The 25,353-nt window shown below is 41.7% G+C and overlaps 1 protein-coding gene and 2 non-coding genes across 3 annotated transcripts; 1 reads left to right on the top strand and 2 right to left on the bottom strand.

Moving 5' to 3' along the window:
• Positions 1–3,383: 3,383 nt before the first annotated feature.
• LOC121820159 (endogenous retrovirus group K member 25 Env polyprotein-like) lies at positions 3,384–10,979 on the bottom strand. Its single transcript, XM_042253294.2, has 2 exons — positions 10,490–10,979; positions 3,384–5,611 (listed from the first exon to the last, which is right to left on the bottom strand). Exon 2 carries the CDS (start codon positions 5,574–5,576, stop codon positions 4,446–4,448), a length of 1,131 nt encoding a protein of 376 aa, XP_042109228.1. The 5' UTR covers positions 5,577–5,611; positions 10,490–10,979; the 3' UTR covers positions 3,384–4,445.
• Positions 10,980–20,676: 9,697 nt separating this feature from the next.
• On the top strand, positions 20,677–20,748 carry TRNAC-GCA (transfer RNA cysteine (anticodon GCA)). The gene has a single exon. It is a non-coding gene; the product is annotated as a tRNA-Cys (tRNA).
• Positions 20,749–21,509: 761 nt separating this feature from the next.
• On the bottom strand, positions 21,510–21,674 carry LOC114110880 (U1 spliceosomal RNA). The gene has a single exon (XR_003587055.1). It is a non-coding gene; the product is annotated as a U1 spliceosomal RNA (small nuclear RNA).
• Positions 21,675–25,353: the final 3,679 nt, after the last annotated feature.

Here is a 25,353-nt window from a genome sequence, read left to right as displayed (position 1 = left end):
CACAATTTGTGGTAATGGGGGACTGAGTTTGTACTCTCCCCTGACAGTTAATGGTTAATTGTGGTAGTTTAGTTTTGCTAAGTTGTGTCCGTCTCTTGCAGCCCCATGGACTATAGCCTGTCAGCCTCCTCTGTCCGTGGGATTTCCCAGCCAAGAATACTGGAGTGCGTTGCCTTTTCTTTCTCCAGGTGATTTTCCGGATCCAGGGATTGAACCTGGGTCTCCTGCACTGCAGGCAGATTCTTTATGGACTAAGCCACCTGGGAAGCCCTAATGGTTAATAACAGACCATTTAAATATATATTCAGTAGTTTGTGTGTACTTTTGGGGGCATTTCCTAGATTCATTTTCCTGGAAGATAAATGTTCCTGCTCCCCTTCTAAGTTGCTCTGGGGAATAAAAATGCTGTATTCCTTTCCAGTGCCAGACTGTGAATTGACAGCCATCATTTCCCACTTTTGCATCATTTTCCCCATCATTGCATTTCCCATTTTCCCCTGGAAAGGGAGTGGACCAGGTTATTCCTTTACTGCAGAAACACCAGAGATCTTGAACTCAGGGAGACCCGTGTGACCTGTGCCTCTTCCAGACTGGGGAGGACAGATATTTCTAATATCTCACCTGACTTTCCCTACTTTCTTTTCTCTTCTATAACTGGCATGGCCATACTCCCAACTAACAAACGGTGGTATCTAGTGCTGTGTCCCCTGCTTAGTAACTAAGGCACAGGATCATTTTAGACTACCGAGAGGAGGAATTTCTGGGATCTCTTTTGGAGCAACAGATGAGGTTCCTGAGAGAGGGTTTGGGAATCTCTATTCCTCCTTCAGTGCCTTGTTTGTAACCTAAGGATTTGAAATGTCTGGCTTCTCTCCCTGGCTCTCCAGGGAACATAAGTCAGCCTGGGGGAAGTGTTTCCTGAGAGACTCTCCACAAAAGCTTCAAAGCTGGAACTTTCCACTGGGCTCCTTTGTAGTCATGTTCACCCTTTCCTTTGAAGGACCTTTTGGAGATTAGAAATAATCAAGGGTGACATGCTTTTAAAGAGGCATGTCCTATATAACTACTACGTATAAAATAACTGATAATTAATGAGAATTCATAACTAGTGATAACTAAGAGAACCTACTATGTAGCACAGAGAACTCTACTCAGTGCTCTATGGCAACCTGAACAGGAAGGAAATGCAAAAAAGAGGGCATATATGTATACATATAACTGATTGACTTTCCTGTACAGCAGAAACCACAACCTTAACGCAGCTATACACCAATAAAAATTAATTTAAAAAATAAAGAGGCATGTTGATTCACAAAGGAATAGTTTTCACAACAAACCTCAGAGGAGCCTCCCCTCAGCCTTTGGGCAAGGGGCTGTGAGGACTGCATTCCCCAACATATAGCTAAGCAAACATTGTCCTTAGGACTGGTATGGTACTTTTAAAATAAAAGTATTTTTTAAAGTATAGTTGACATAAATTATTATGTAATTTATACATGTACAATATAGTGATTCAGAATTTAAAGGGTATATTCCACTTATACTTATTATAAAATATTGAGTATATTTCAGTGCTGTTTTATATATCCTTGTAGCTTATTTTATACATAGTAGTTTGTACTTCTTAATCTCTACCCCTATTTTGTCCCTCCCCCTTCCCTCTCCTCACTGGAAAGCATTAGTTTGTCCTCCATATCTGTGAGTCTGTTTCTTTTTAGTTTTATTCACTAATTTGTTATATTTTTGTAGATTCCACATATAAGTGATGTCTGACTTACTTCACTTAGCATAATACTCTCCAAGTCCATGCATGTTGTTGGAAACGTCAAAACTTCATTGCTTTTATGGCTGAGAATGATTCCATTTATTATATATTTCTAATCTTCTTTATCCATTCCTCTGTTGATGGACACACAGATTGCCTCCATATCTTGACAACTGTAAATAATGTTGCTATGAACATTGGGTTGCATGTATCTTTTCAAATTAGTGTTTCTGTTTGGTTTTTTATTTTATTTTTTCCAAATACATACCCAGCAGTGGGATTGTTGGGTTATATGGTAGTTCCCACTATCAGTGACCATGGTTCCCTTTTCTCCACATCCTCACCAGCATTTGTTATTTGTGTTCTTTTTGATGATAGCCATTCTATAGCATGAGGTGATATCTCATTGTGGTTTTGATTAGCATTTCCCTGATGATAGATGATGTTGAGCTTCTTTTCCATTGGCCATCTGCATGTTCTCTTTGGGAAAATGTCTGCTCAGTTCTTTTGCCCATTTTTTAATTGGGTTGCTTGGGGTTTTTTGATGTTGAGTTGTATGAACTGCTTATATATTTGTATATTAACACCTTATTGGTCAAGTGTTAAGGGTTTTCCTTAGTTCACAGTTTCACCATGTTTGTGACTGTGTTCTTTATTTTGTAAAAGTGTCTTTTCAGGATCTTGATAGATATTTTCCAACTGATTTTATAAAAAGGGATGCCACACAAACACAAACTAACAGAAACTGGATTTACTCTCCCACCTGAAACAGCAAAACAAACAAAAAACAACAACAACAAACTGAACAAAACATATGAGACAAAGATTTTCAAGAGACTGGGCATCAGGCAGTAAAGGTCAGTGAGTGAGACCTGAGAAATGAAAAATAAACAGATAAGCCCTACAGTTGCTCCAGTTCACCACTTGGAGTGAGTTTCTAAGAGTGGCTGGGGAGAGGCAACTGAAAAGAAGCCCAGCGGGCCTCACTGAGTTGAGGACCCTGAGCTGAGTTATTGTTCCCCATCCTCATCTTCCCTTTCAGCAGGTTGAACCTATTGGTGTCTGCTGTTGTTATTCTATCTACAGACAGATATCTAGGCTGAACTGGGAACAGTCCTCTTTGAACTGCCTCCAGTAAGGAATGTGTATCCTCATTCTGTACCCCCCGATGGAAACAGCACAACACTTTACCCACAGGGCTCTGTAAATGCATTCATGGAACTCAGCAACTTTCGGATCCATATTATCTAGAGGAGCAGAGATATTATATTTTATAGAACATGATGGGATAGAGGAGTGAATCAAGGAGCATTAGGCTATTCTGTTTCTAACAACACTAAAGACACATCAACCAGGTGAAAGCCAGGATTTTAGTGCCGGACCCCCATACATTCTTACTGCAAAACATGAAGTTGCTTTACTCTTTTTAAACTTACTTATTTGATCTAAAATTTAAGGATAAAATACCAAGTCCTACAATTCTAGGACTATGACTGATATTTACATTGTCTTTGAAACGGGGTGAGAATTTGAAATCCAAAAGGCATTACTGTTGGTTACTACGAGTGAAATGACACAGAACATACAAGACACACAAGAGACAGACAGGACACCACTCTGGCCAGAGGAACAGAACTGGGCAAACTAATTGCCGTTTATTATTATAAAGCCCTCCTTAGGCAGAGTTCCAGACTGTAAGAATAAGCCTTTTCAGTACAGTGCAGGTGCATACATGTTATCGTACAGCAAAGGGGAGTGAAATCTCTGTCTACTGCAGAGTCTGCACAAAGCCCTCATCTCCCTCTTATCTCAAGAAGGGAATGCTCCCTCGTTTGCAAGGGACTATTAAACTCAAGGCTGTATCCAGACTCTTTGGCAGAACGCCTCGTATGCAAGGACGCTCAGCATGAGCAGAGAGACCCATTTGCAGGCACATCTCTGCTACCCTATTAACCCTTCATCTCCCCCTTTTTTATTGTATTCAAGCCCTCGAGACATTTGTATTGATGTTTTGTAGAGCAAGGCATAAAGCTGTAGGCGGCCAACCTCCAGCCTCGCCAGCCCCTCTTGCGGCTGTGCCTGTCTTAGATTGCCCTCCTCTGAGGGTCTTACCCGTCATTGGCTATCCAGCCACCTCTTAGGGGCTAGGCGGAATCTCTCTAGATGATGGGCATCTAGAACTCTTTTTATTTATATGTCTCGGTTAATCTCTTGAAGGGCTCATGTTAAATGGTACAGGTGTTATACAAAACAGAAGAATTCCAATCACATTTCAACACACTTCATGTAGATAAAACAGCCAATTGATCTCCAAGCCAGGAAACGGTGTGTTTGAAGATTAAGCACGTCGGTAGCAAGTTGTGCATCCAAATCTTGCTGTTGTTGCCATAACAAATGAGAGTCCTTTTGCCAGTCCCGAACAAAATCAGCTGTTTGAATTCCTTAGTGTAACGCAAGGCCTGCTACAGCTGCTGTTTCAGTTACTGATGCGACTGCGAGAATCGAAGCAATGACCACAGCAAGCATACGTCGAGATCGGTGTAGCAAAGTCTGTACAGCGGTTACTAGATGAGAAGCAGCAAAAGGATCTGACCACGGCTGAGTCAGATTTATAGACAACCATAATTCTGTCTGAGCTTTAACAATTACTAGCGAGAAATTGGAGTTAAAGGCTTGTCTTTCAAATTCTTCCCACCAAGACATTTATACATTGAGTTAAATTACAATAGTTACTTGACACAGACTCCAGAGTATCATTCCAGGTCCAATTCCTATATAACAATGCAAAAGGATATTTTACACATGCCATTGTGGAATAAGATTTATTAACATGTAAATTAACATGGAATGAACCCGAAGAGTCACCACTGTCCAAAGTATAATTTCCTGACCAGATAGTGAGATTACCAGAAACCGCCCATAGTTTCCAAATATCTCCTTGAATGTGAGGATATCCTTGCAATTGTAATTGAGGAGGGACAAGTGCAAATTGCTGCCATTTAACTGTTTCGTTACCATTGCCCATCAAAGTGGTATTTGCGCGATGCCACCTAAAAGGTTTATTTGACCATTTTTCTAAGAATTGTCCATGATCTGGACTCCAATCTACAATGATGGCCCCAGAATAATTCATGACCTTAAAGGGTGGATGGCCTCGGCAACGTTCCCACTCCAAAGATTCTAGAGAAGGAACGAAAAGGTTAACAGGACATAGTGACATGTGTTTTCCATTATGAATGTCTATCGGTTCTGTCGAGGTACTAAATCCCCTGGTGGAAACAAGCACAGTAAAAGTAGCAAAATGGTAATTATTATACTTTACCCCCCATGTATTATAAGAATGATGAGAATGTTCCTTGGTGGACAGACAAAAGGGGTGTCCCCCTATACATAAAGGAATACCTTCCACCGCAGTGGTCAAATTACTAATATTATATTGTTGTTTATGATGATATAGTTGTTCTATTCCCCTGCAAGCTGGCAGGGGAAAGAAGGCAGTCTCATTAGTACATACCTGCACTTCTGGTTCCCCCCAGGAAACTGCTCTTACTAATGGGGGATTAGGTATATATGCCCAATATGTATAATTACTTGCTGATACGCCGATTACCTGACATGTCACCACCACCATCGTGGCAAGCAAAAGATTGGTAGGATTCAGAGGTTGCCCCACCTTCATTAATGTCTTCTCTGCTTCCTGGGTCAACCTCTTCATTTGACCCCACGTAGGAGGTGTTGCTTCCCTTGTATGGGAGGTAAGGCTTCTCTGCATAGTAAGCTCTTCAAATTTCTGAACAAGAGGATTAACCATTGCTGATTTTGATCAATCTTGCTGGGGTCCAAAACCTGTAATTATCAACAGAAATGAAAGCATACCCTTGCCCCAAATATATTAATGATGCTGGGATCCAGCCGTTCTCTTTATCTTTATACCAAATAGGTGTATTCAAGATCTTCTTATCCTCTTCTTTCCCTTGAAAGTGCAACTCTGCTGCTGATAGATTTCCCCTGCTCCAAACATTCAAAAAATTTAGGGTAAGTAAGGTTTTATTCAGAATGTCTTTAGGTTTCATAAATCTCTCTTGTTCCCCCTTTTTTATTTTTTCAAGATAATCATGCAAGGTATGATTAGCTCTTTCAATAATAGCTTGCCCTTGACTATTATAAGGATTACCAAAAGTATGAGTTATATGGTATTGAGATAAAAAGTGAGCTAATTTTGCGGATTGGTAAGCAGGTGCATTATCAGTTTTCAATTCAATTGGTAATCCCATAACTGCAAAACAAGATAACAAATGAGTAATAACAGCTCAGCGTCAGCCTTTTTAGAATGTAATGCAGTTGCCCACACATTTTTGTTGTCCGAAGGAAGAAATGTAAATTACATTCATTTGCCATATCTGATTTTCTTGTTGTCCTCTCATGTTGACACCTGGTGAGGTAAATGGCAAAGCAAAGGGTGCACATATGGAACAAGAACGAACAATATTTTGAGCTTGTTTTTGAGTAATAGTGTGAGATTTTTCTAACCCTTTGGAGTTGGTATGTTGTAAGAGATGTTTTTGCTTTGCTGCTTCTATAGGATTAAGTAAGGCATCAATTGTAGCATTTCCAAATGATAAGGGTCCAGGAAGGGCAGAATGTGCATGGATGTGAGTAAAGAAAATTAACTCTGAAAGTTGCAAGAGTAATTGTTGTACTTGGTAAAACAATTTATCAATAGCTGTTTTAAGAGTCAGTGGAAGGGAGACATGAGGAAGCTGTAGGCAAGAGAGAACAGCATATCGAGAATCTGAAACAATGTTAATAGGAAGTTGGGGAAAATCTTGTAAAACTAGATAGCCCACAATTCAGCAGGCTGTACAGAAGAAAATGAGTGGGGGAGAACCTTGGAATTTTCTGGGGTCCAATATCTAGCAGTATTTTTATTTGCATCTGTAAAAATAGTAGGTCCTTTAACTGGAACATCTGAAATTGGGGAATGAGATATCATAGTGTTAGTCTGGAGAAAATCAATCAATTTAGATGATGGATAATGATTAGAAAACGAACCAGGATATGAAGCAAGAGAAATTTGCCAGTTTTCATTAAATTGTAAACATCGAGATATTTGAGCAGTTGTTAACTGAGTAACAATCTGGTGTGGTTCACATCCTGATAATTGTAAAATATGATGGTGACTTCTCTGTATAAGGAAGGCTAATTTATCCATATATATAGTCAATTTTTTGGAAAAACTGTTAGGTAAGAAAATGCATTCTATTAATCCTTCTTCTTGAGCAATTACACCAGATGGGGAATAAGGGGTATGAAATATGATAAAAGAAATAGGTTGAGATGCATGTAAGTCAGTCAAAAAGCTGTCATTCAGTCGTTGTTCAACAAGTTGAAGTTCCTGTAAAGCCAATGGGATTAAGGTCCGGGGGCTATCGAAAGCTGTATCTCCTTCTAAAGTAGAAAACAAATGTCATAACTGATAAGTAGGAATCCCAAGTACCGGGCGTAGCCAATTAATATCTCCCAATAATTTTTGAAAATCATTTAAGGTTCTGAGATGGTCTCTTCTAATTTGTGACTTTTGGGGCTTAATTCTATGTTGTTCCAATATTGTCCCTAAATATGAAATAGGAAAGTCCTTTTGAATTTTTTCTGGGGCTATTTGCAAATTGTGTAGTCTTAAAGCCTCTTGTACTTTTAAAAAGAATTCGTCACGTTCAGCAATACTAGGAGCTGCCAATAGGAGATCATCCATATAATGATATAGAATATAATTAGGGTATTCTTGGCGGAGAGATTGCAAAGAGTGAGCTACAAATTCTTGACATAAGGTAGGACTATTTATCATTCCTTGCGGTAGGACTGTCCATTGATAACGCTTAACAGGTTGAGCATGATTAAGAACAGGAACTGTAAAAGCAAATTTATTTCTATCTTGAAATTGTAGGGGAATGGTAAAAAAACACAGTCTTTAAGATCTAGCACCATTAAGGACCAATTTTGAGGAATAAGAGCTGGAGAGGGGAGTCCCAACTGCAATGCTCCCATAGGTTCAATACATTTATTAACTTCTTGTGAATCAGTGAACATTTTTTATTTTTTAGATTTTTTTAAATAACAAAAACAGGAGAATTTTAGGGTGAGGTAGAGGGCTCTATATGACCAAGTTGGAGTTGTTCTTGTACTACTTGTTCTAATGCCTCGAGCTTCATTTGTGGTAATGGCCACTGCTCAACCCATTTAGGAGTATTAGTTAACCATTTTAATGGGAGTGCTCAAGGAATTTGAGCAGTGGCCACTAGTTTTCCAATGGAATGGTTACAGAAGCCCCCAAAGGAGAGAGGAGATCTCTCTCCCATATATTAATAGGTATATTTACAATATAAAAGGTAACAAACACTGATCTTCCATTATGGAATTGACATTGCAAGGGATGGGTACTCTTCCAAATATCTGCAATGGAGCCCAATCCCGTCAGCATTAAAGGGCTTTTTTCCTTTTCCCAACCTTGGGGCCATTGCTGAGAAGAAATGATTGAAACATCTGCCCCTGTATCTACTAGTCCCTCAAAGTTGTTTCCTTGTATAATCAAGGGGAGAACAGGGTGAGAATCTCTGATAAGCATTTCCCCAAATATATTTCGCCCAGTACTTCCAAATCCCCCTGTTTGTTTATTAGGAAGAGCCAAAAAGGGGTGATAAGGTAGGAGAAGTATTTGGGCAATACATTCTCTAGCTAACAATGAAAGTGTGGTAGAAGTAGAGACCATAATTAAAATTTCCCCAACATAATCAGAGTCTATTACCCCAGGAATTATGGTTAAACCTCTCAAAGCCGCGCTGCTACGGCCTAATATTAAGCCAAAAGTGCCTTTAGGCAGTGGTACAAATACATTTGTTTTTAATTTATAAATGCCTCCCCTCGGTGACAAAAGAACATTATCAGCTAGTGACAAATCAGCAGCAGCACTCCCTGAAGTAGCAGACCGTAAGTCCGAAATCATCATCTGAGGTCTTTTTAACGGGGCAGATGGAATGGGAGGAGGGCAAGGAGGAGAAGTCCCCGGTATTGTTCCTGGGCCCCAAGGACTCAGGCCCGAAGGATAGTTTCCCGGTATCGGGTTGCCCATTTTGTCTGTTTTAGATTTGCATTTATTAGTCCAATGAAATCCCCTCCTTCACCGACGGCAAAGTCCAGGAGGAGCCTTATTCTTCCTAGCAAGAGATCTGTCTTTATCAGCTTTTAATTTCTGACACTCTTTTTTCATATGACCAGGTTTTCCACAATGAAAGCAGTTACCTCCCTTTGGTGGTCTTATAACCTTGGCCAAGGCCGTAGCAAAGACATTAGCCTGGTGCTCAGTTCTTCCTACTCCAGAGCAGGCTCTGATATATTCAGCTATAGAGGCACCCTGTCCCTTTAAAATCCCAGTATACGCTTGCATTCAGGATTTGTATTTTCAAATGCCAAAGTTTGTAATAATATCCCTGAGATTTCATCCCTCCCTACAGCCCGTTCCACAGTTACCCTCAATCTTGCTAGAAAATCAGTATATGGCTCATTAGGGCCTTGCATTGTTTTAACAAAGGAGGGCTGGGCTTGGCCAGTAGGCACCACACGGCACCATGCTCGTAAAAAGACCTGGTGAACTTGTTGTAAGTCCTGGTCAGAGTATTGAGCCTGTTCTCTTAAAGCCTGATATTGGCCCTCTCCCATTAATTTGTCCTCGAGAGGACCAGGGGGATTTTGTCCCTCATTAATCCAAGCTTGCTTCCTAGCTTCTTCCTCCCACCAGCTACGAAGTTGCAACCATTGAGAACCCTCCAAGACAGCTTGGGCAATGGATTCCCAATCTAATGGAATGATTAGTTTGCCTTTTCCCAATGATTCCAGCATAGCCAAAACAAAGGGAGATTGAGGACCATATTGCGCTATTGCAGCTTTAAGATCTTTAAAAAATTTATATTCCAAAGGAGCATATTGAACATTCATCACATTGCCATCCTGCTGTCTCTGGATGGGAAACAATTGTGGAAGATCAATAAACCCACCAGGGGGAGCAGACAAGTCATCATCGTGAAGCATAGACAAAGGAAAGGAGAACGGACAATGTCCCCTGCCCACATCGGGCCGATCAACTGCAGTGGGGAGAAGAGAAGCACAAGCAGGAGCAGAAGGTGTAGATTTTTTCTCCTCCTTACGGGATTTCCACTATTCCCGGAATAGATGGGTCATTTCTTTAATCTCTTTGCCCTCCTCTGACGAAACCGAAGAAGCCTCCGAATCTGATTCTGAACTATCAGATGTTTCACCATTTCCAGAAGGAGGCTTATTTGTATCCTTACTTTCAGGCAAGGCAGAAATTCCACCAACATTTGGCATATCCTCATAAATTGCCTCTCCCTTCATTAAAGCATTAGATTTAGTCTCATTATCAGTAGATAGCAAAGTCAAAGCCTGTGTTATAGCATTACATAAATTCTATAACATGATTCAATATATAAATTCACATATTGTGCCCGTAATGAACATTTATTTCTTCCTAGCAGGATTTCCCCATGGTTTTTTGAACCATGAACTTTTGAAAGTTCCCATCTGCTAGGGTGAAGAATTCCCCATGATTATGCACAAGAATTGACCTAGCAATTTTTTCCGCTAGGGTGAGGAATTCCCATGTTTCCGAAAGCTCCCGTGCTATGGATCTAAAACCCCCCCGGGGTTTCTTACCTCTTTCGGTTTCACTTGAGCCCCACGTTGGGCGCCAGATGTTGGTTACTACGAGTGAAATGACACAGAACATACAAGACACACAAGAGACAGACAGGACACCACTCTGGCCAGAGGAACAGAACTGGGCAAACTAATTGCCGTTTATTATTATAAAGCCCTCCTTAGGCAGAATTCCAGACTGTAAGAATAAGCCTTTTCAGCACAGTGCAGGTGCATACATGTTATCGTACAGCAAAGGGGAGTGAAATCTCTGTCTACTGCAGAGTCTGCACAAAGCCCTCATCTCCCTCTTATCTCAAGAAGGGAATGCTCCCTCGTTTGCAAGGGACTATTAAACTCAAGGCTGTATCCAGACTCTTTGGCAGAAAGCCTCGTATGCAAGGACGCTCAGCATGAGCAGAGAGACCCGTTTGCAGGCACATCTCTGCTACCCTATTAACCCTTCACATTACCTTTTCAGAGAGAAGACAAATTGTTCCTGATTGTTATGACGATGATAAATCTATAAGACTTATTAAACTTGCCTCTTTATTTCTCCTGCTGACCAAGACATAGACAGTAGAGACAGATATCAACATTTACTCTGGAGACCTAGAAGAGCTATCTATCTAGCTATCTATCTACCTATCTAGAAGAGCTTTTCTGTGACAATTCTTTTATCAGAGTTCCAGAGTATGATTATTTATATACACTCAGTTTTCAATCCCTGCTGACAAAATGGGAGCAAGGAACATAGATGTATTAAATACATCACAGTCATCATTAAAAAATATGTGTGATTCTCTGTAAGACACTCGGCTCTTGTGCTAGAGGTCGTCTTCCTGAGAGCAGGTGCTCTGTGTGCCTTGTTCACCCAGTGCCTCTTCAAGAGCCTGACAGATACAACATTCAGCAAATACTTGTCAAATTGATCAATACTAGTTACCAGGAATCACTAACTCTTGGCGATGTCCTCTATTCCCTACATTGTTTCCGTCAAATCTTACCCTAGGTCTGTGCTAAAGCAATGAAAGCACAGCCCTAGGAACAGCCGTCAAAGATGCAAATACCTATTCCACTATGTACCAAGTTTGCTTTACATGGTGATTTCATTACCGTCTTTGAGCATATGGATCTTATGCATAATAGAGAAGAATGTACCATGTAAAACAGATATGGCAGCATTAAACTTGGATGAGTAAGTGTGATAGATACTATGCAGCAGATAGGGTTCCATTCCCTGGGCACTAGCTGCACAGCTAAAGAATGCCTACATCACAGTCATTGTGCTGCTTGTTAAAAACATCTGGAGAGAAGGCCCAGGAAACTGCATTTCATACAAAAATTCCAAGGAGATTCTCATGCAAGGAAAAAGCCCTACCTTTAAACAAACACCCTAGAATGGAGACCCCAAAAGCCTAGCAGCAACAAGAAAAACTCAGTGGGTTTAGATCAAGTTTGTTGTCCAAGGTGCTGTGGCAGGGGAAATGCCTCTTTTCCAGAGGAGTACCCACCTGAGGTGGGACACAAAGAGGACCTTGCTTCCCCAGTTTGGGCTTATAGTGCCTCCATTGTCTTTTGAGTTTTCTCCTCTTCTCCAATCACTGGAGCATCTCAGCCCTTATGTGGGTCATATCTTTATGAAGACCTCTGCTATTTTATTCTCCTCTTGGAGAAAGATATGGCAGAGATGAATTCAAGGGCTCCACAGTTCTAGACTTTATCCTAAGCTACTTTCTTTCAGGTGGGCTGAAAGAAATCAGGAGTTATGGAATTCAGGTCAATAAATGTGACCCCAGAGGAGCATGAGACCATGAGGGCAGTCCCTCACCAGAGATGGTCAGAACCATGACGTGGTCAATATCACCCTGTTCAGGCAGGAAGGACATGCTGATCGCTTTTGTGAGCAGAGAAGCCAGTCACATCCTTCCAAACTTCTGATCAGCAGAACTCTGATAATGAGTATATTGGGCTTCCCTGGTAGCTCAGATGGTAAAGGATCTGCCCGCAATGCAGGAGACCAGGGTTTGATCCCTGGGTCGGGAAGTTCCCCAAGAGAAAGGAATGGCTATCCACTCCAGTATCCTTGCCTGGAGAATTTCATGGACAGAGGAGCCTGGTGGTTTTAAAATATTGTTTTTGTAACCTGTTAATAGGAAGTAATAGGGAACTAATTTAGATGTTTACTTCCACTCACCTGATTTTCTGACTTTTCAGAAAAAATATACACTAATGTTGTGTGCAAAAAAATAAAATAAAAGAATCACAGTAACAATTTTGGGCTCATCTTCAATGTTACTGTTTCTAAGCTCTTATAACATGAAGGACACTATGAAGAGCATTCTCGTGTGGAGGTGTGTCTGTGTTACCAAACAACCTCTAAAAGAATAAAAAGGGAACAATACTTAACTGCACATAATTTTATCTATGAATTTATCATATATCTGTTTCCTGTGGCAGATCTATTTTTAAATCCTTGTTCTCCTGGGCTCTCCAGACAAGGTTTATGCAAAGTACCAGTTGAGGACTTCCCTGGTAGCTTAGTCTGTAAAGAATCTGCCTGCAATGTGGGAGACCCAGCTTCGATTCCTGGATAAGGAAGATCCTCTGGAGAAGGGAATGGCAACCTTCTCCAGTATTCTTGCCTGGAGAATCCCATGGACAGAAGAGCCTGGTAGGTTACAGTCCATGGAATTGCAAAGATTCAGACATGATTGAGCCACTAACACACACAACATGAAGGATACTATGAAGGGCATTTCTGTGTGGAGGAATGTGTCTTTAATATTACCAAACAACCTCTACCAGCATAGGTGAAGCAATTTAAGGAGACCAATAGATCAGCTAGTGTTACTAAGTTCCTCAAACTAAGTCACTAAGTCCTTTGGATACAGCCTCTCCTTTTATTTTGACTACAAATGAAGAAAAAAATCTAATATTTAAAGTCCTATTCTAAGAATACACAAAAGGACTATACAAAAAAAGATCTTAATGACCTAGATAACCATGATAGTGTGATCACTCACCTAGAGCCAGACATCCTGGAGTGCAAAGTCAAGTGGGCCTTGAGAAGCATCATTACAAACAAAGCTAGTGGAAGTGATGGAATTCCAGCTGAGCTATTTCAAATCCAAAAAGTTGATGCTGTGAAAGTGCTGCACTCAATATGTCAGCAAATTTGGAAAACTCAGCAGTGGCCACAGGACTGGAAAAGGTCAGTTTTCATTCCAATCCCAAAGAAAGGCAATGCCAAAGAATGCTCAAACTACTGCACAATTGCACTCATCTCACATACTAGCAAAGTAATGCTCAAAATTCTCCCAGCTAGGTTTCAACAGTACATGAACTGAGAACTTCCATTTGTTCCATTTAGAAAAAGCAGAGGAACCAGAGATCAATTAGCCAACATCCACTGGATCATAGAAAAAGCAAAAGATTCCAGAAAATTATCTACTTCTGCTTCATGGACTATGCTAAAGCCTTTGTGTGGATCACAACAAACTGGAAAATTCTTCAAGAGGTGGGAATACCAGACCACCTGACCTGCCTCTCAAGAAATCTGTATGCAGGTCAACAAGCAACAGTTAGAACTGGACATGGAACAAAGGACTGGTTCCAAATCGGGAAAGGAGTATGTCAAAGCTGTATATTGTCACCCTGCTTATTTAACTTACATGCAGAGTACATCATGCTAAATGATGGGCTGAATGAAGCACAAGCTGGAATCAAGATTGCTAGGAAAAATATTAATAACCTCAGATATGCAGATGACACCACCCTTATGGAAGAAAGTGAAGAGGAACTAAAGAGCTTCATGATGAAAGTGAAAGAGGAGAGTGAAAAAGCTGGCTTAAAACTCAACATTCAATAAACAAAGATCATGGCATCCAGTCCCATCACTCCATGGTAAATAGATGGGGAAACAATGGAAACAGTGACAGACTTTATTTTGGGGGTTCCAAAATCACTGCAGATGGTAACTGCAGCCATGAAATTAAAAGACACTTGCTCCTTAGAGAAAAAGCTATGACAAAACTAGACAGCATATTAAAAAGCAGAGATATTACTTTGCCAACAAAGGTCTGTCTAGTCAAAGCTATGGCTTTTCCAGTAGTCATGTATGGATGTGAGTGTTGGACCATAGAGAAAGCTGAGGGCCGAAGACTTGATGCTTTTGAACTGTGGTGTTGGAGAAAACTCTTGAAATCCCTTGGACAGCAAGGAGATCCAACCAGTCAATCCTAAAGGAAATCACCCCTGAATATTCATTGGAAGGACTGATGCTGAAGCTGAAGCTCCAATATTTTGGCCACTTGATGTGAAGAACTGGCTCACAGGAAAAGACCCTGATGCTGGGAAAGATTGAAGGCAGGAGGAGAAGGGATGACAGAGAATTAGATGGTTGGGTAGCATCACTGACTCAATGAACATGAGTTTGAGCAAACTCTGGGAGTTGTTGATAGACATGGAAGAATGGCGTGCTGCAGTCCATAGGGTTGCAAAGAGTCGGACATGACTGAGTGACTGAACTGAACTGAATGAACATTTAAACTTAAGTGTCAGTTTTCCAATTTTCATTTTCTTCAAGCTCAATCATGGAGACTCACTCTTCAGGATGAGTGAGTTCCCAGTTGGCAGCAGCCTGGCTGTCTTGCCAAGGGAAGTCAAATTAACCCAACATCAAATCTCTTCTGTGAATCAATCCCTCACTCTCAAAACCCTGAACAACGTATGAACCCAGCAGGGAACAGCATCCATCAAGCAACTGTGATATGTTTGCACTACAAAATCCCAAACATCCTCTTCATAACGAAATGATGTTACTTCTTTACTTCAATCATAGAGTTGCTGGAGCTAAGAGTCCTCAATATGGAACACACCCCGCTTCCTCCCATCCTCCCCCTATCACCCAGCCAAAGCCCAAATCTTATAATAGAGCCTTGTTACCACTGTCTTACTTAGATCATGAAGTGTGTTCTTCTGGCTTCAAGGAATTTAAAAAAAAAAACAAAAAACCTAAGCTGTTCAATGAGAGATGTGTTCCTGGTATTTGGCTTCAGGGAATTGACACCAGCTTTCCAGGAATGAGCAGCTGCAGAAACTCAGCCTCAGGCATAAATGTTATATTGTCAGTGAGCTTGAAACTCCAGAACTTATTTTTATCCTTCTAAAAAATAATTCTTTCCACCAAACCCTTCAGTAATTAATGTGAGCCTTTAGGAATATAAGCAAGATTTTTCCATATCTGATTGAAAGAGAGAGGTTGAGGTTAAGGATCAGAGAAGTAGTTAACAGAGACTGGGCATCACAAACATAACATGAAAATACCTGAGATCTGTCAAAAAAAAAAAAAAAAAAACAACAAACCCACAAGGATAGTATCCTTTTGGGGCTGGGACCACCAACCATTCAAGTAACAGGTGAATGAGCTTATGGATTACCCTGGGAAGGAGAGTCTTCTTCTAACCTACATCCTATCCTATCAGTTTGTAAGTCCAAACCATAGGAAATTCTCCTGATATGTGTGTCACTATAACTCTGCTGGGCTTGGCTAGGCTGGTGGTTTCACAAGGTTGAAAATGGCTACAATGACCAAGTGCTCCACTAAGCATTCATTACTAAGTGAAGGAAGGAGTGGGCAGGTTGCTTTTCAACACTGGGGCTCCCCCTCCATCACAACCCCCCGTACGAACTGAGGGATGACACTGCTATGTGAGGAAACTCGAGAGTACACCAGAAAAGCAATTGTCGTCCAACTTCTTCCTAAACTTCGAACATTGAAACCTAATAAAAGTTAGGTTTGTGTGGCTTAAAGTCACATTGCAATAATTTATCTGAAGTGTTGTGAAAAAATAGCCTTAATCCCATATACCATACAGTAAGCAACTAAGCACCAAGCTTATTAAAAACTTCTGGAGTCCTAGGGAGAACTTGCTCAGTGCGGTAAAGCTAGTTTTCAGAGTGATGTTTTAGCTTCTAGTTTCTTGTGTCATGGAAACCATTTTCTTAATAGGACTCAGAGTAGTATATAGTCCCAGGTGACACAGTGGTAAAGAAACCGCCTGCCAATTCAGGAGACATGGGTTCAATCCCTGGGTCAGGAAGATCCCCTGGAGAAGGGTATGGCAACCCATTCCAGTATTCTTGACTGGACAATCCTATGGACAGAGGAGCCTGGTGGGCTACAATCCATAGCATCACAAAGAGTTGGACGTGACTGAAGCAACTTATCATGCACACAAAGTAGTTTATAGTCTGCATAAAGATGTCACCACAATGGAATAATCAGCAATTCTTGAGAAAAAAAAAATCTGATAGGGCTTATTGGGAACATAGAGTGCTCTTCAGCTCCATTGGTTCACAGAGAAACAGGGTCTCTTCCTGCACTGAAACCAATTGGACATACACCTCTGCTTCTAAGATCATGTAATAACACAGAGACCTTCAATTTACAGGATAAAGTGACTGAAGGTGATGACAGTGACCACAAGGTATCAGGGAAATATGGCTTTGGGCTTTTGGAGTTGATAATGATACCTGCAACAGTGACTTTGGAAGACACGTTAGCATATATGTGGTTATAAAGGCTGCTGCTGCTGCTGCTGCTAAGTCGCTTCAGTCGTGTCCGACTCTGTGCGACCCCATAGACAGCAGCCCACCAGGCTCCCCCTGTCCCTGGGATTTTCCAGGCAAGAGCACTGGAGTGGGTTGCCATTTCCTTTTCCAATGTACGAAAGTGAAAAGTGAAAGTGAATTTGCTCAGTCATGTCTGACTCTTAGCAACCCCATGGACTGCAGCCTACCAGGGTCCTCTGTCCATGGGATTTTCCAGGCAAGAGTAGTGGAGTGGGTTCCGCTATTGAATATTTAATCCGTGTTCTGCCGATCAATCTGTACACTGATTAGCCTGGTTTGACTTTAACCAACAGTTACTTTTGAAGAAGTTAAAACTTATATTTAAAAAGGTCAGTGAGTGGCATAAGAGCATGACCACTTGAAACGGAGATAAACATTTTTAAAAGTTAATCTTCCCCCTTACCCCACATAGTCTTCCTCCTCCCCTTCTTAATGATATTGGTATGTGAGATCCAACAAAGATATTTAAGAAATTTGATTTTTGGTGTCTGTGTGCCCTGACATTTTGTGGGGGAAAGAAATACGTATCACATCCCTTCATTTAAAATGTCATAATAACAGTTACACTTCATTGACTGATACTGGGCCTGGAGATTCATGCAATATTATGATTAAGTGAACAATGCAAAGAAATAGAGGAAAACGATAGAATCAGAAAGACTAGAGATCTCTTCAAGAAAATTAGAGCTACCAAGAGAATATTTCATGCAAAAATGGGTACAATAAAGGACAGAGACAGCATGAACCTAACAGAAGCAGAAGAGATTAAGAAAAGGTGACAAGAATTCACAGAAGAACTATATGAAAATGTCTTAATGACCCAGATAACCACAATAGTGTGGTCACTCACCTACAGCCAGACATCCTGGAGTGTGAAGTCAAGTTGGCCTTAGGAAGTATTACTACAAACAAGCTTACTATAAACTCAGCAATTTCACTTCTATAAATCTATTCAAGAGAAATGAAAAAAAAAATGAAATAGGTGCAGATAAAATTATTCAAATATTTGTAGCAGCATTATTCATAATAGCAAAAAAAAAAAAGTGGAAACAGCTCAAATGCCCATCAGCTGGTACATGAAATGTGGTATATTTACACAATGAAATTCTCAGTAATAAGAAGCAAACTTAAGCCAGAGCCTGGATAAACCTCAAAAACATTGCACTAAGTGAAAGAAACCTGTCAGAAAGCACTACATATTGATTTATTCTATTTATCTGAAGTATCGAAAAGACATTCATGGAGGCAGAAGGCAGAGTAACATTAATTGGGGCTAGAGGAAAGAAAAGGGATTATCTACAGCTGAACTGAAGGGAAATGAAGATGAAAGGAGTGTTCTGAAACTGGATGATGGTACTTGTGGTGGGGAAGAAAAGAAAACAAAAAAAGAAAGTGACAGTCCCAAATGAAAGGGTGGGGGTGTCGGTGAGATCCTGTGGCAGTGGGGTGCCAGCTCAGGTGGTGACATAGAGCCTAATTTGCGATGTCCCATCTTAAGTAAGGGATTCCCCCCAATTCCCACCTGTGTGCGTGTGCCTTCATCCTCTGGCAGCTGCCCTGGAATGTACAAGGCGTCAGAGAGACCAGGGGCACCAGTTAACAACCGGAAGGGAGGAAAGAACATGCTGAGGTGAAGTAGGTGGAGATTTCAGGCGCTGCAGATGCGTAAAAACAATAGTTAAAATATCGCCACAGTTGAAACCAATCGGTCCCTGGATGGGCTTGAACCACCAACCTTTTGGTTAACAGCCGAACACGCTAACCAGATACACCACAGAGACCAGCTGCTGCAAATCTTTCCCTGTCCCTTCCAACTACTGTGGAAAATTGATTAAAATGTCTCTATCTTGGTCCAGCCTCGCCGGCACCAGAGGCATTGAGTCTCGGTGTCGAGCACGCCAGGCTGTGGACACCCAGCCCTAGTGAGCGGGCCTCCGATGAAACAACGCTGAGCTCACGACCCTTCAAGCCTGCTCCTGACCTACATGAGACAACTCCAGCTTCTCTTGGGCTCAAGTTCTCCACTTCCCACTCTCTTTGTGCTCCTATACATAGACAAATTTCCAATAACTAGCAGAGTCAACAACCGAATTCTGTATAATGGCAGAGTACAATCAATTCGAGTCCAGCTCTTTTCGACCCCATGGACTGTAGCATGGAAGGCTTCCCTGTCCATCACCAACTCCTGGAGATTGCACAAACTCAAATCCATAGAGTTGGTGATGCCATCCAACCATCTCATCCTGTCATCCCCTTCTCCCACCTTCAATCTTTCCCAGCATCAGGGCCTTTTCAAATGAGTCAGTTCTTCGCATCAGGTGGCCAAAGTATTGGAGCATCAACTTCAACATCAGTCCTTCCAATAAATATTCAGGACTAATTTCCTTTAGAATTGACTAGTTTGATCTCTGCAGTCCAGGGGACTCTCAAGAGTCTTCTCCAACTTCTCAATTCTTCTCCAAAGAATTCAAAAGCATCAATTCTTTGGCACTCAGCTTTCTTTATGGTCCAACACTCACATCCATACATGACTACTGGAAAAGCCATAGCTTTGACTAGACAGACGTTTGCTGGCAAAGTAATATCTTTGTTTTTAATATGCTGTCTAGGTTGGTCTGTTGCACAATTGCCCTTATTTCACATGATAGCAAAGTAATGCTCAAAATTCTCCAAGCCAGGCTTCAACAGAATGTGAACTGTGAGATTCCAGATGTTCAAGCTGGATTTAGAAAAGTGGAGGAACCAGAGATCAAATTGCCAACATCCATTGGATCATCAAAAAAGCAATAGAGTTCCAGAAAAACATCTACTTCTGCTTTATTGACTAAACCAAAGTCTTTGTGTGGATCACGACAAACTGTGGAAAATTCTTCAGGAGATGAGAATACCAGACAACCTGACCTTCCTCCTGATAAATCTGTATGCAGGTCAGGAAGCAACAGTTAGAACTGTACCTGAAACAACAGACTTGTTCCAAAGTGTGAAAGGAGTATATTAAGGCTGATTGTCACCCTGCTTATTGAACTTATATGCAGAGTACATCATGCTAAATGATGGGCTGGATGAAGCACAAGCTGGAATCAAGATTGCTGGGAGAAATATCAATAACTTCATATAGGCAGATGACACCACCCTTATGGCAGATAGCAAAGAGGAACTAAAGAGCTGCTTGATGAAAGTGAAAAATTTGGCTTAAAACTCAACATTCAGAAAACTAAGCTCATGGCACTTGGTCCCATCACTTCATGGCAAATAGATGGGAAAACAATGGAAACAGTGACGGACTTTGTTTTTCAGTATCCAAAATCACTTCAGATGGTGACTGCAGCCATGAAATTCAAAGATGCATGCTCCTTGGAAGAAAAACTATGACAAATCTAGACAGCATATAAAAGGCAGAGACATTACTTTGCCAGCAAAGGTCCGTCTAGTCAAAAGTCCCTCTATGGTTTTTCCAGTAGTCAGTTATAGATGTGATATTTGAACTCTAAAGAGAGCTGAGCGCCAAAGAATTGATGCTTTTGAACTCTGGTGTTGGAGAAGACTTTTGAGAGTCCCTTGAACTGCATGGGGGTATAGCTCAGTGGTAGAGCATTTGACTGCAGATCAAGAGGTCCCTGGTTCAAGTCCGGGTGCCCCCTTTAAGGCCTAGATTTTGGATCTCCCCTGGTGGCTCAGAAGGTAAAACGTCTGCCTACAATGCCTATCATGCGGGAGACTCAGGTTCAATCCCTGGGTCAGGAAGATCTTCTGGAGAAGGAAATGGCAACCCACTCCAGTATTCTTGCCTGAAAAATCCCATGGATGGTAGAACCTGGTAGGCTACAGTCCATGGGGATTGGACACAACTGAGCGACTTCACTGGGACTGCAAGGAGATCATACCAGTCCATCCTAAAGAAAATCAGTCCTGAATATTCATTGGAAGGACCGATGTTGAAGCTGATGCTCCAATGCTTTGGCCACCTGATGCAAAGAACTGACTCAATGGAAAAGACCCTGATGCTGGGAAAGATTGAAAGCAGGAGGAGAATGGGAGGACAGAGGATGAGATTGTCGGATGGCATCACCAACTTGATGGACGAGTTTGAGCAAGCTCCAGAAGTTGATGATAGGACAGGAAAGCCTGCTGCAGTCCACCAGGTCGCAAATATTCAGACACAACTGAGCAACTTAACTGAACTGATAGAAGGGTATGTAAAAGGATAAATAGAGCAGGATAAGGCCTAATATTCAAAGACTCCGGTACAGCTGAGCGAATGATCTGAACTGACAGAGGCCTGGCACTGTCAAAGAATGTCAAGAAAAGAAAAAAAAAAACAAAACCAGTTAATAATTGGGAAAATAAAGAGGCCAAGTAAGTTTTTACCATCATGTCACTAACTGCATTTTTATCACTAGTTACGGAAGCAGAACGCACATGCTGCCCCCCAACTACCACAAGTTACTACAATGTGGTTTCCCACACTTGAGGAAATCACAGAGATCAACAAATCCAAAATGCAAAGGACAACCCTTGCTCTGGGAGACCCACTTTCAGGATCATGGTGTCTCTGCCAGATAAGTATGAGTTGATCTTTAGCTTGCCTCCCCACCCCCGCCCCCGCACAGCCTTAGACACGTTCACTGTCTAGACACGCTCATTTTGCCATTTCCCCACATCCCTTCCGCTACCCTCCTCACCCCTCTCTTCCATGTCTCTGAGGCCCTCCAAACAACTCTTCTAAAAAATCCAACAAAATCACAGGAAAACTTCCATAACTGGGGAAGTGCCTCGCCGGGCACTGTACCATTTCGCTGCAAGATTTACATAGTGAAAGTGAAAGTAAAGCCGCTCAGTCGTGTCCGATTCTTTGAGACCCCATGGACTTTAGCCTACCAGGCTCCTCCTTCCATGGGATTTTCCAGGAGTGTGTTGCCATTTCCTTCTCCAGGGGATCTTCCCAACCCAGGGATCGAACCTGGTTCTCCCTCGTTCCAGACAGACGTTTTAACCTCTGAGCCACCAGGGAAGCCCAAGATTTACATAAGCCAACCCCATTCACGACCTCTAAGGCCGCTCCTCTCCTCCAGCCCACGCCCGGCCCTCATCTCCCCTCCCACCACTGCCAAGATGACCAATGGCGGGTCGGCTACTGAAGGGGACGTGACGTCGTGATTCCCCCGCCTTGTGGACCGTACCAATCCTGTGCTAAGAAACATCTTGTCACTTAGGTGAGATACGGCGAATTTTGCCAGTCTCTTCAAATTCTTACTTTTTGTCCTGGTTCACACGCGGAGAACAGGAATTCTGAGATTGTGTGTTACGCTGATGCAAAAAGACTTTAAGTAATAAAGAAGCTGTAAAACAGTGTATGCACACACACACACACACACACACACACACTTATTTATTTATTTATTTATACAAGTATTAAAAAAAAAAAAGCTTCCCTCGTACCTCAGTCGGTAAAAAATCTGCCTTCAATGCAGGAGACCTGGGTTTCATTCCTGGGTCAGGAAGATCCCCTGGAGCAGGAAATGGCAACCCACTCCAGTATTCTTGCCTGGAGAATTCCATGGTCAGAGGAGCCAGGCAGGCTTCAGTCCATGGACTCGCAAGAGTCAGAGACGACTTAGCGACCAAATCACCACAATGTATAAAATAAAAGCATATGTATGGGTCATGTGTATTTGTTATTCAGTTGCTCAGTCGTGTCCAAGGCTTTGCAACCTCATGGAGTGCAACAGGCCAGACTTCCCTGTCCTTCACTATCTTCCAGAGTTTTCCCAAACTCATGTCCATTGATGCCATCCAACCATGGCAACCTCTGCAGTCTCCTCCTCCTGCCCCCAGTCTTTCCCAGCATCATGGCCTTTTCCAGTGAATCAGCTCTTCACATCAGGTGGCCAAAGTGTTGGAGTTTCAGCATCAGTCCTTCCAATGAATAGTCAGGGTTGATTTCCTCTAGGATTGACTGATTTGACTTCCTTGCTGTCCAAGGGACTCTCAAGAGTCTTCTCCAGCCAAATAGATTCAGAATTACATCTCAAAGTGATACTCAGTGTGCATATTCACTGCTCACATCCTTCCTACTCCATTCTCATGATATCCCAGGGACCAAGCTTTTCCTTCACTCACCATTTAGAATACAAGAAATGAAGATTCTGAAAAAGAAGTTGATGACTAAAATAAGGGCTAGAAAGATGATGTGCTTGCTTGAAGAGTATGGTTAATTTGTTGGTTGGTTTGTTTTCTCACTGGATATGATTGGGTTAGACTCCAGGGCCCAGAGAGGGGAGGAGGGAGAAGACAGCCAACTTGTGGTTTCAGAATAGAGAGCAAGGAATGCAGTAACTTGATCCTTGAGGGTGACATTGGCTTAAGGGGGAAGGTGACTAGCTTGGAGGAAGAGAATCCTGGAGTTAAACACAAAGAAACTCAGCACCTAGCTAACTTCTAGAAAGAACTTTCCTTCCTTCCTCCCTTCTTTCCCCTTTTGCTTTATTTCCTCTGCAGCCATCAGAAATAGATTGTGGCTAATTTTATCTGAAATATACTTTATTCAAGAGCTACTAGGTTGGCCAAATGGTTCATTTGGTTTTTACCATAAGGTGGCTCTAGTAGCACTTAGTGTCTTTTACATCATTCAAAACTAGTTTGTTTGATTATTATGTGACAGCTGTCACACACTGTCATATCAGCATGCAGTTAAAAATGTGATCAAAGTTGATAATTTTTGTGTAGCCATTTTAATATTGAAAATGGAAGGGGAAAAAGCAACATCTTCAGCATATTATGCTTTATTATGTTAAGAAAGGTCAAAATGCAACTGAAACACACACACACACATAAAGATTTGTGCATTGTATGGAGAAGGTGCTATGACTCATAGAACATGTCCAAAGTGGTTTGCATAATTTTGTGCCAGAGATTTCTCACTGGAGTATGCTCCCCAGTCAGGCAGACCACTTAAAAGGAATGGAAAGTATTAGTCGCTTAGGCGTGTCTGACTCTTTGTGACCCCCTGGACTGTAGCCCAACAGGCTACTCTGTCCATGGGATTTTCCAGACAAGAATACTGGAATGTGTTGCCATTTCCTTCTTCAGGGGATCTTTCTGACTCAGGGATCGAACCTGGGTCTCCTGCACTGTGGGCAGATTCTTTACTGTCTGAGCCACCAGGGAAGCCCCTCCACATAAGTGGAAAAAACTTTCCTGACCATATTTCCGCACATGATTCTCTACTTAAATGTAACAGAAACTTTCCGTTTTAAAAACAAATGATCATGGGCGATGAAAAGTGTATACTGGACAATAATGTGGAATCGAAGGGATGGTGGGGCAAGCAAAATGAACCACTACCAACCACACCAAAGGCCTGTCTTAATCCACAAAGGTGCTGTTGTGTATATGGGGTGGGATTAGAATGGAGTCCTCTATTATGAGCCCCTCTGGAAAATCAAATGATTAATTCCCAAAGGTACTGCTTCCCATTGGGCTTCCCTTGTGGCTCAGCTGGTAAAGAATCTGTCTGCAATGTGGAAGACCTGGGTTCGATCGGTGGGTTGGGAAGATCCCCTGGAGAAGGGAAAGTCTACCCACTCCAGTATTGTGGCCTAGAGAATTCCATGGACTGTATAGTCCATAGGATCTCAAAGAGTTGGACACGACTGAGTGACTTTCACTTCACTTCAGTGCTTCGAATTAGACCAACTGAAAGTCAGTCTCAACAAAAAGTGTCCAGAATTAGTCAACAGAAAGTGCATACTGTTCCATCAGGATAACACAAGAGTACATGTTTCTTTGATGACCAGGCAAAAACTGTTACAGCTTGGCTGGGAGTTCTGATTCATCTGCCTTATTCACCAGACTTTGGATTTTTATTTATTTTGGTCTTTACAAAATTCTCTTAATGGAAAAAATTTAAATTTCTTGGGAGACTATAAAAGGCACCTGAAACAGTTCTTTGCCAAAAAGATAAAAATATTTGGGGAGGATGGAATTGTGAGGTTGCCTGAAGAATGACAAGGTTGTGAAACGATATGGTGACTGTGTTGTTTAATAAAGTTCTCTGTGAAAATGCAAAATCTATCTTTTATTTTTTACTTAAAAAATTGAAGGAAATTTTAGGCCAACCCCAAACTAATAGCTCAGAGAATCTCCTGCAAACTGGAGAACCAGGCTTTACAAACTGGGAGGAATAAGAAAGGCCAATGGAAATGAGCACACAGGCCAAATGGGAAGGGCACTGGTGCCCCTTGATG

The sequence above is a fragment of the Ovis aries genome, chromosome 1 (genome assembly GCF_016772045.2).
Source record: "Ovis aries strain OAR_USU_Benz2616 breed Rambouillet chromosome 1, ARS-UI_Ramb_v3.0, whole genome shotgun sequence".
Lineage (NCBI taxonomy): Eukaryota > Metazoa > Chordata > Mammalia > Artiodactyla > Bovidae > Ovis > Ovis aries.
Note: the sequence above shows the minus strand (reverse complement) of the source record. Positions and strands in the feature narration are given on the sequence as shown.

Bases quoted from the DNA above. Each gene is read 5' to 3' on its own strand.
- LOC121820159 (XM_042253294.2), bottom strand. From the start codon at position 5,576: ATGGTTAATCCTCTTGTTCAGAAATTTGAAGAGCTTACTATGCAGAGA.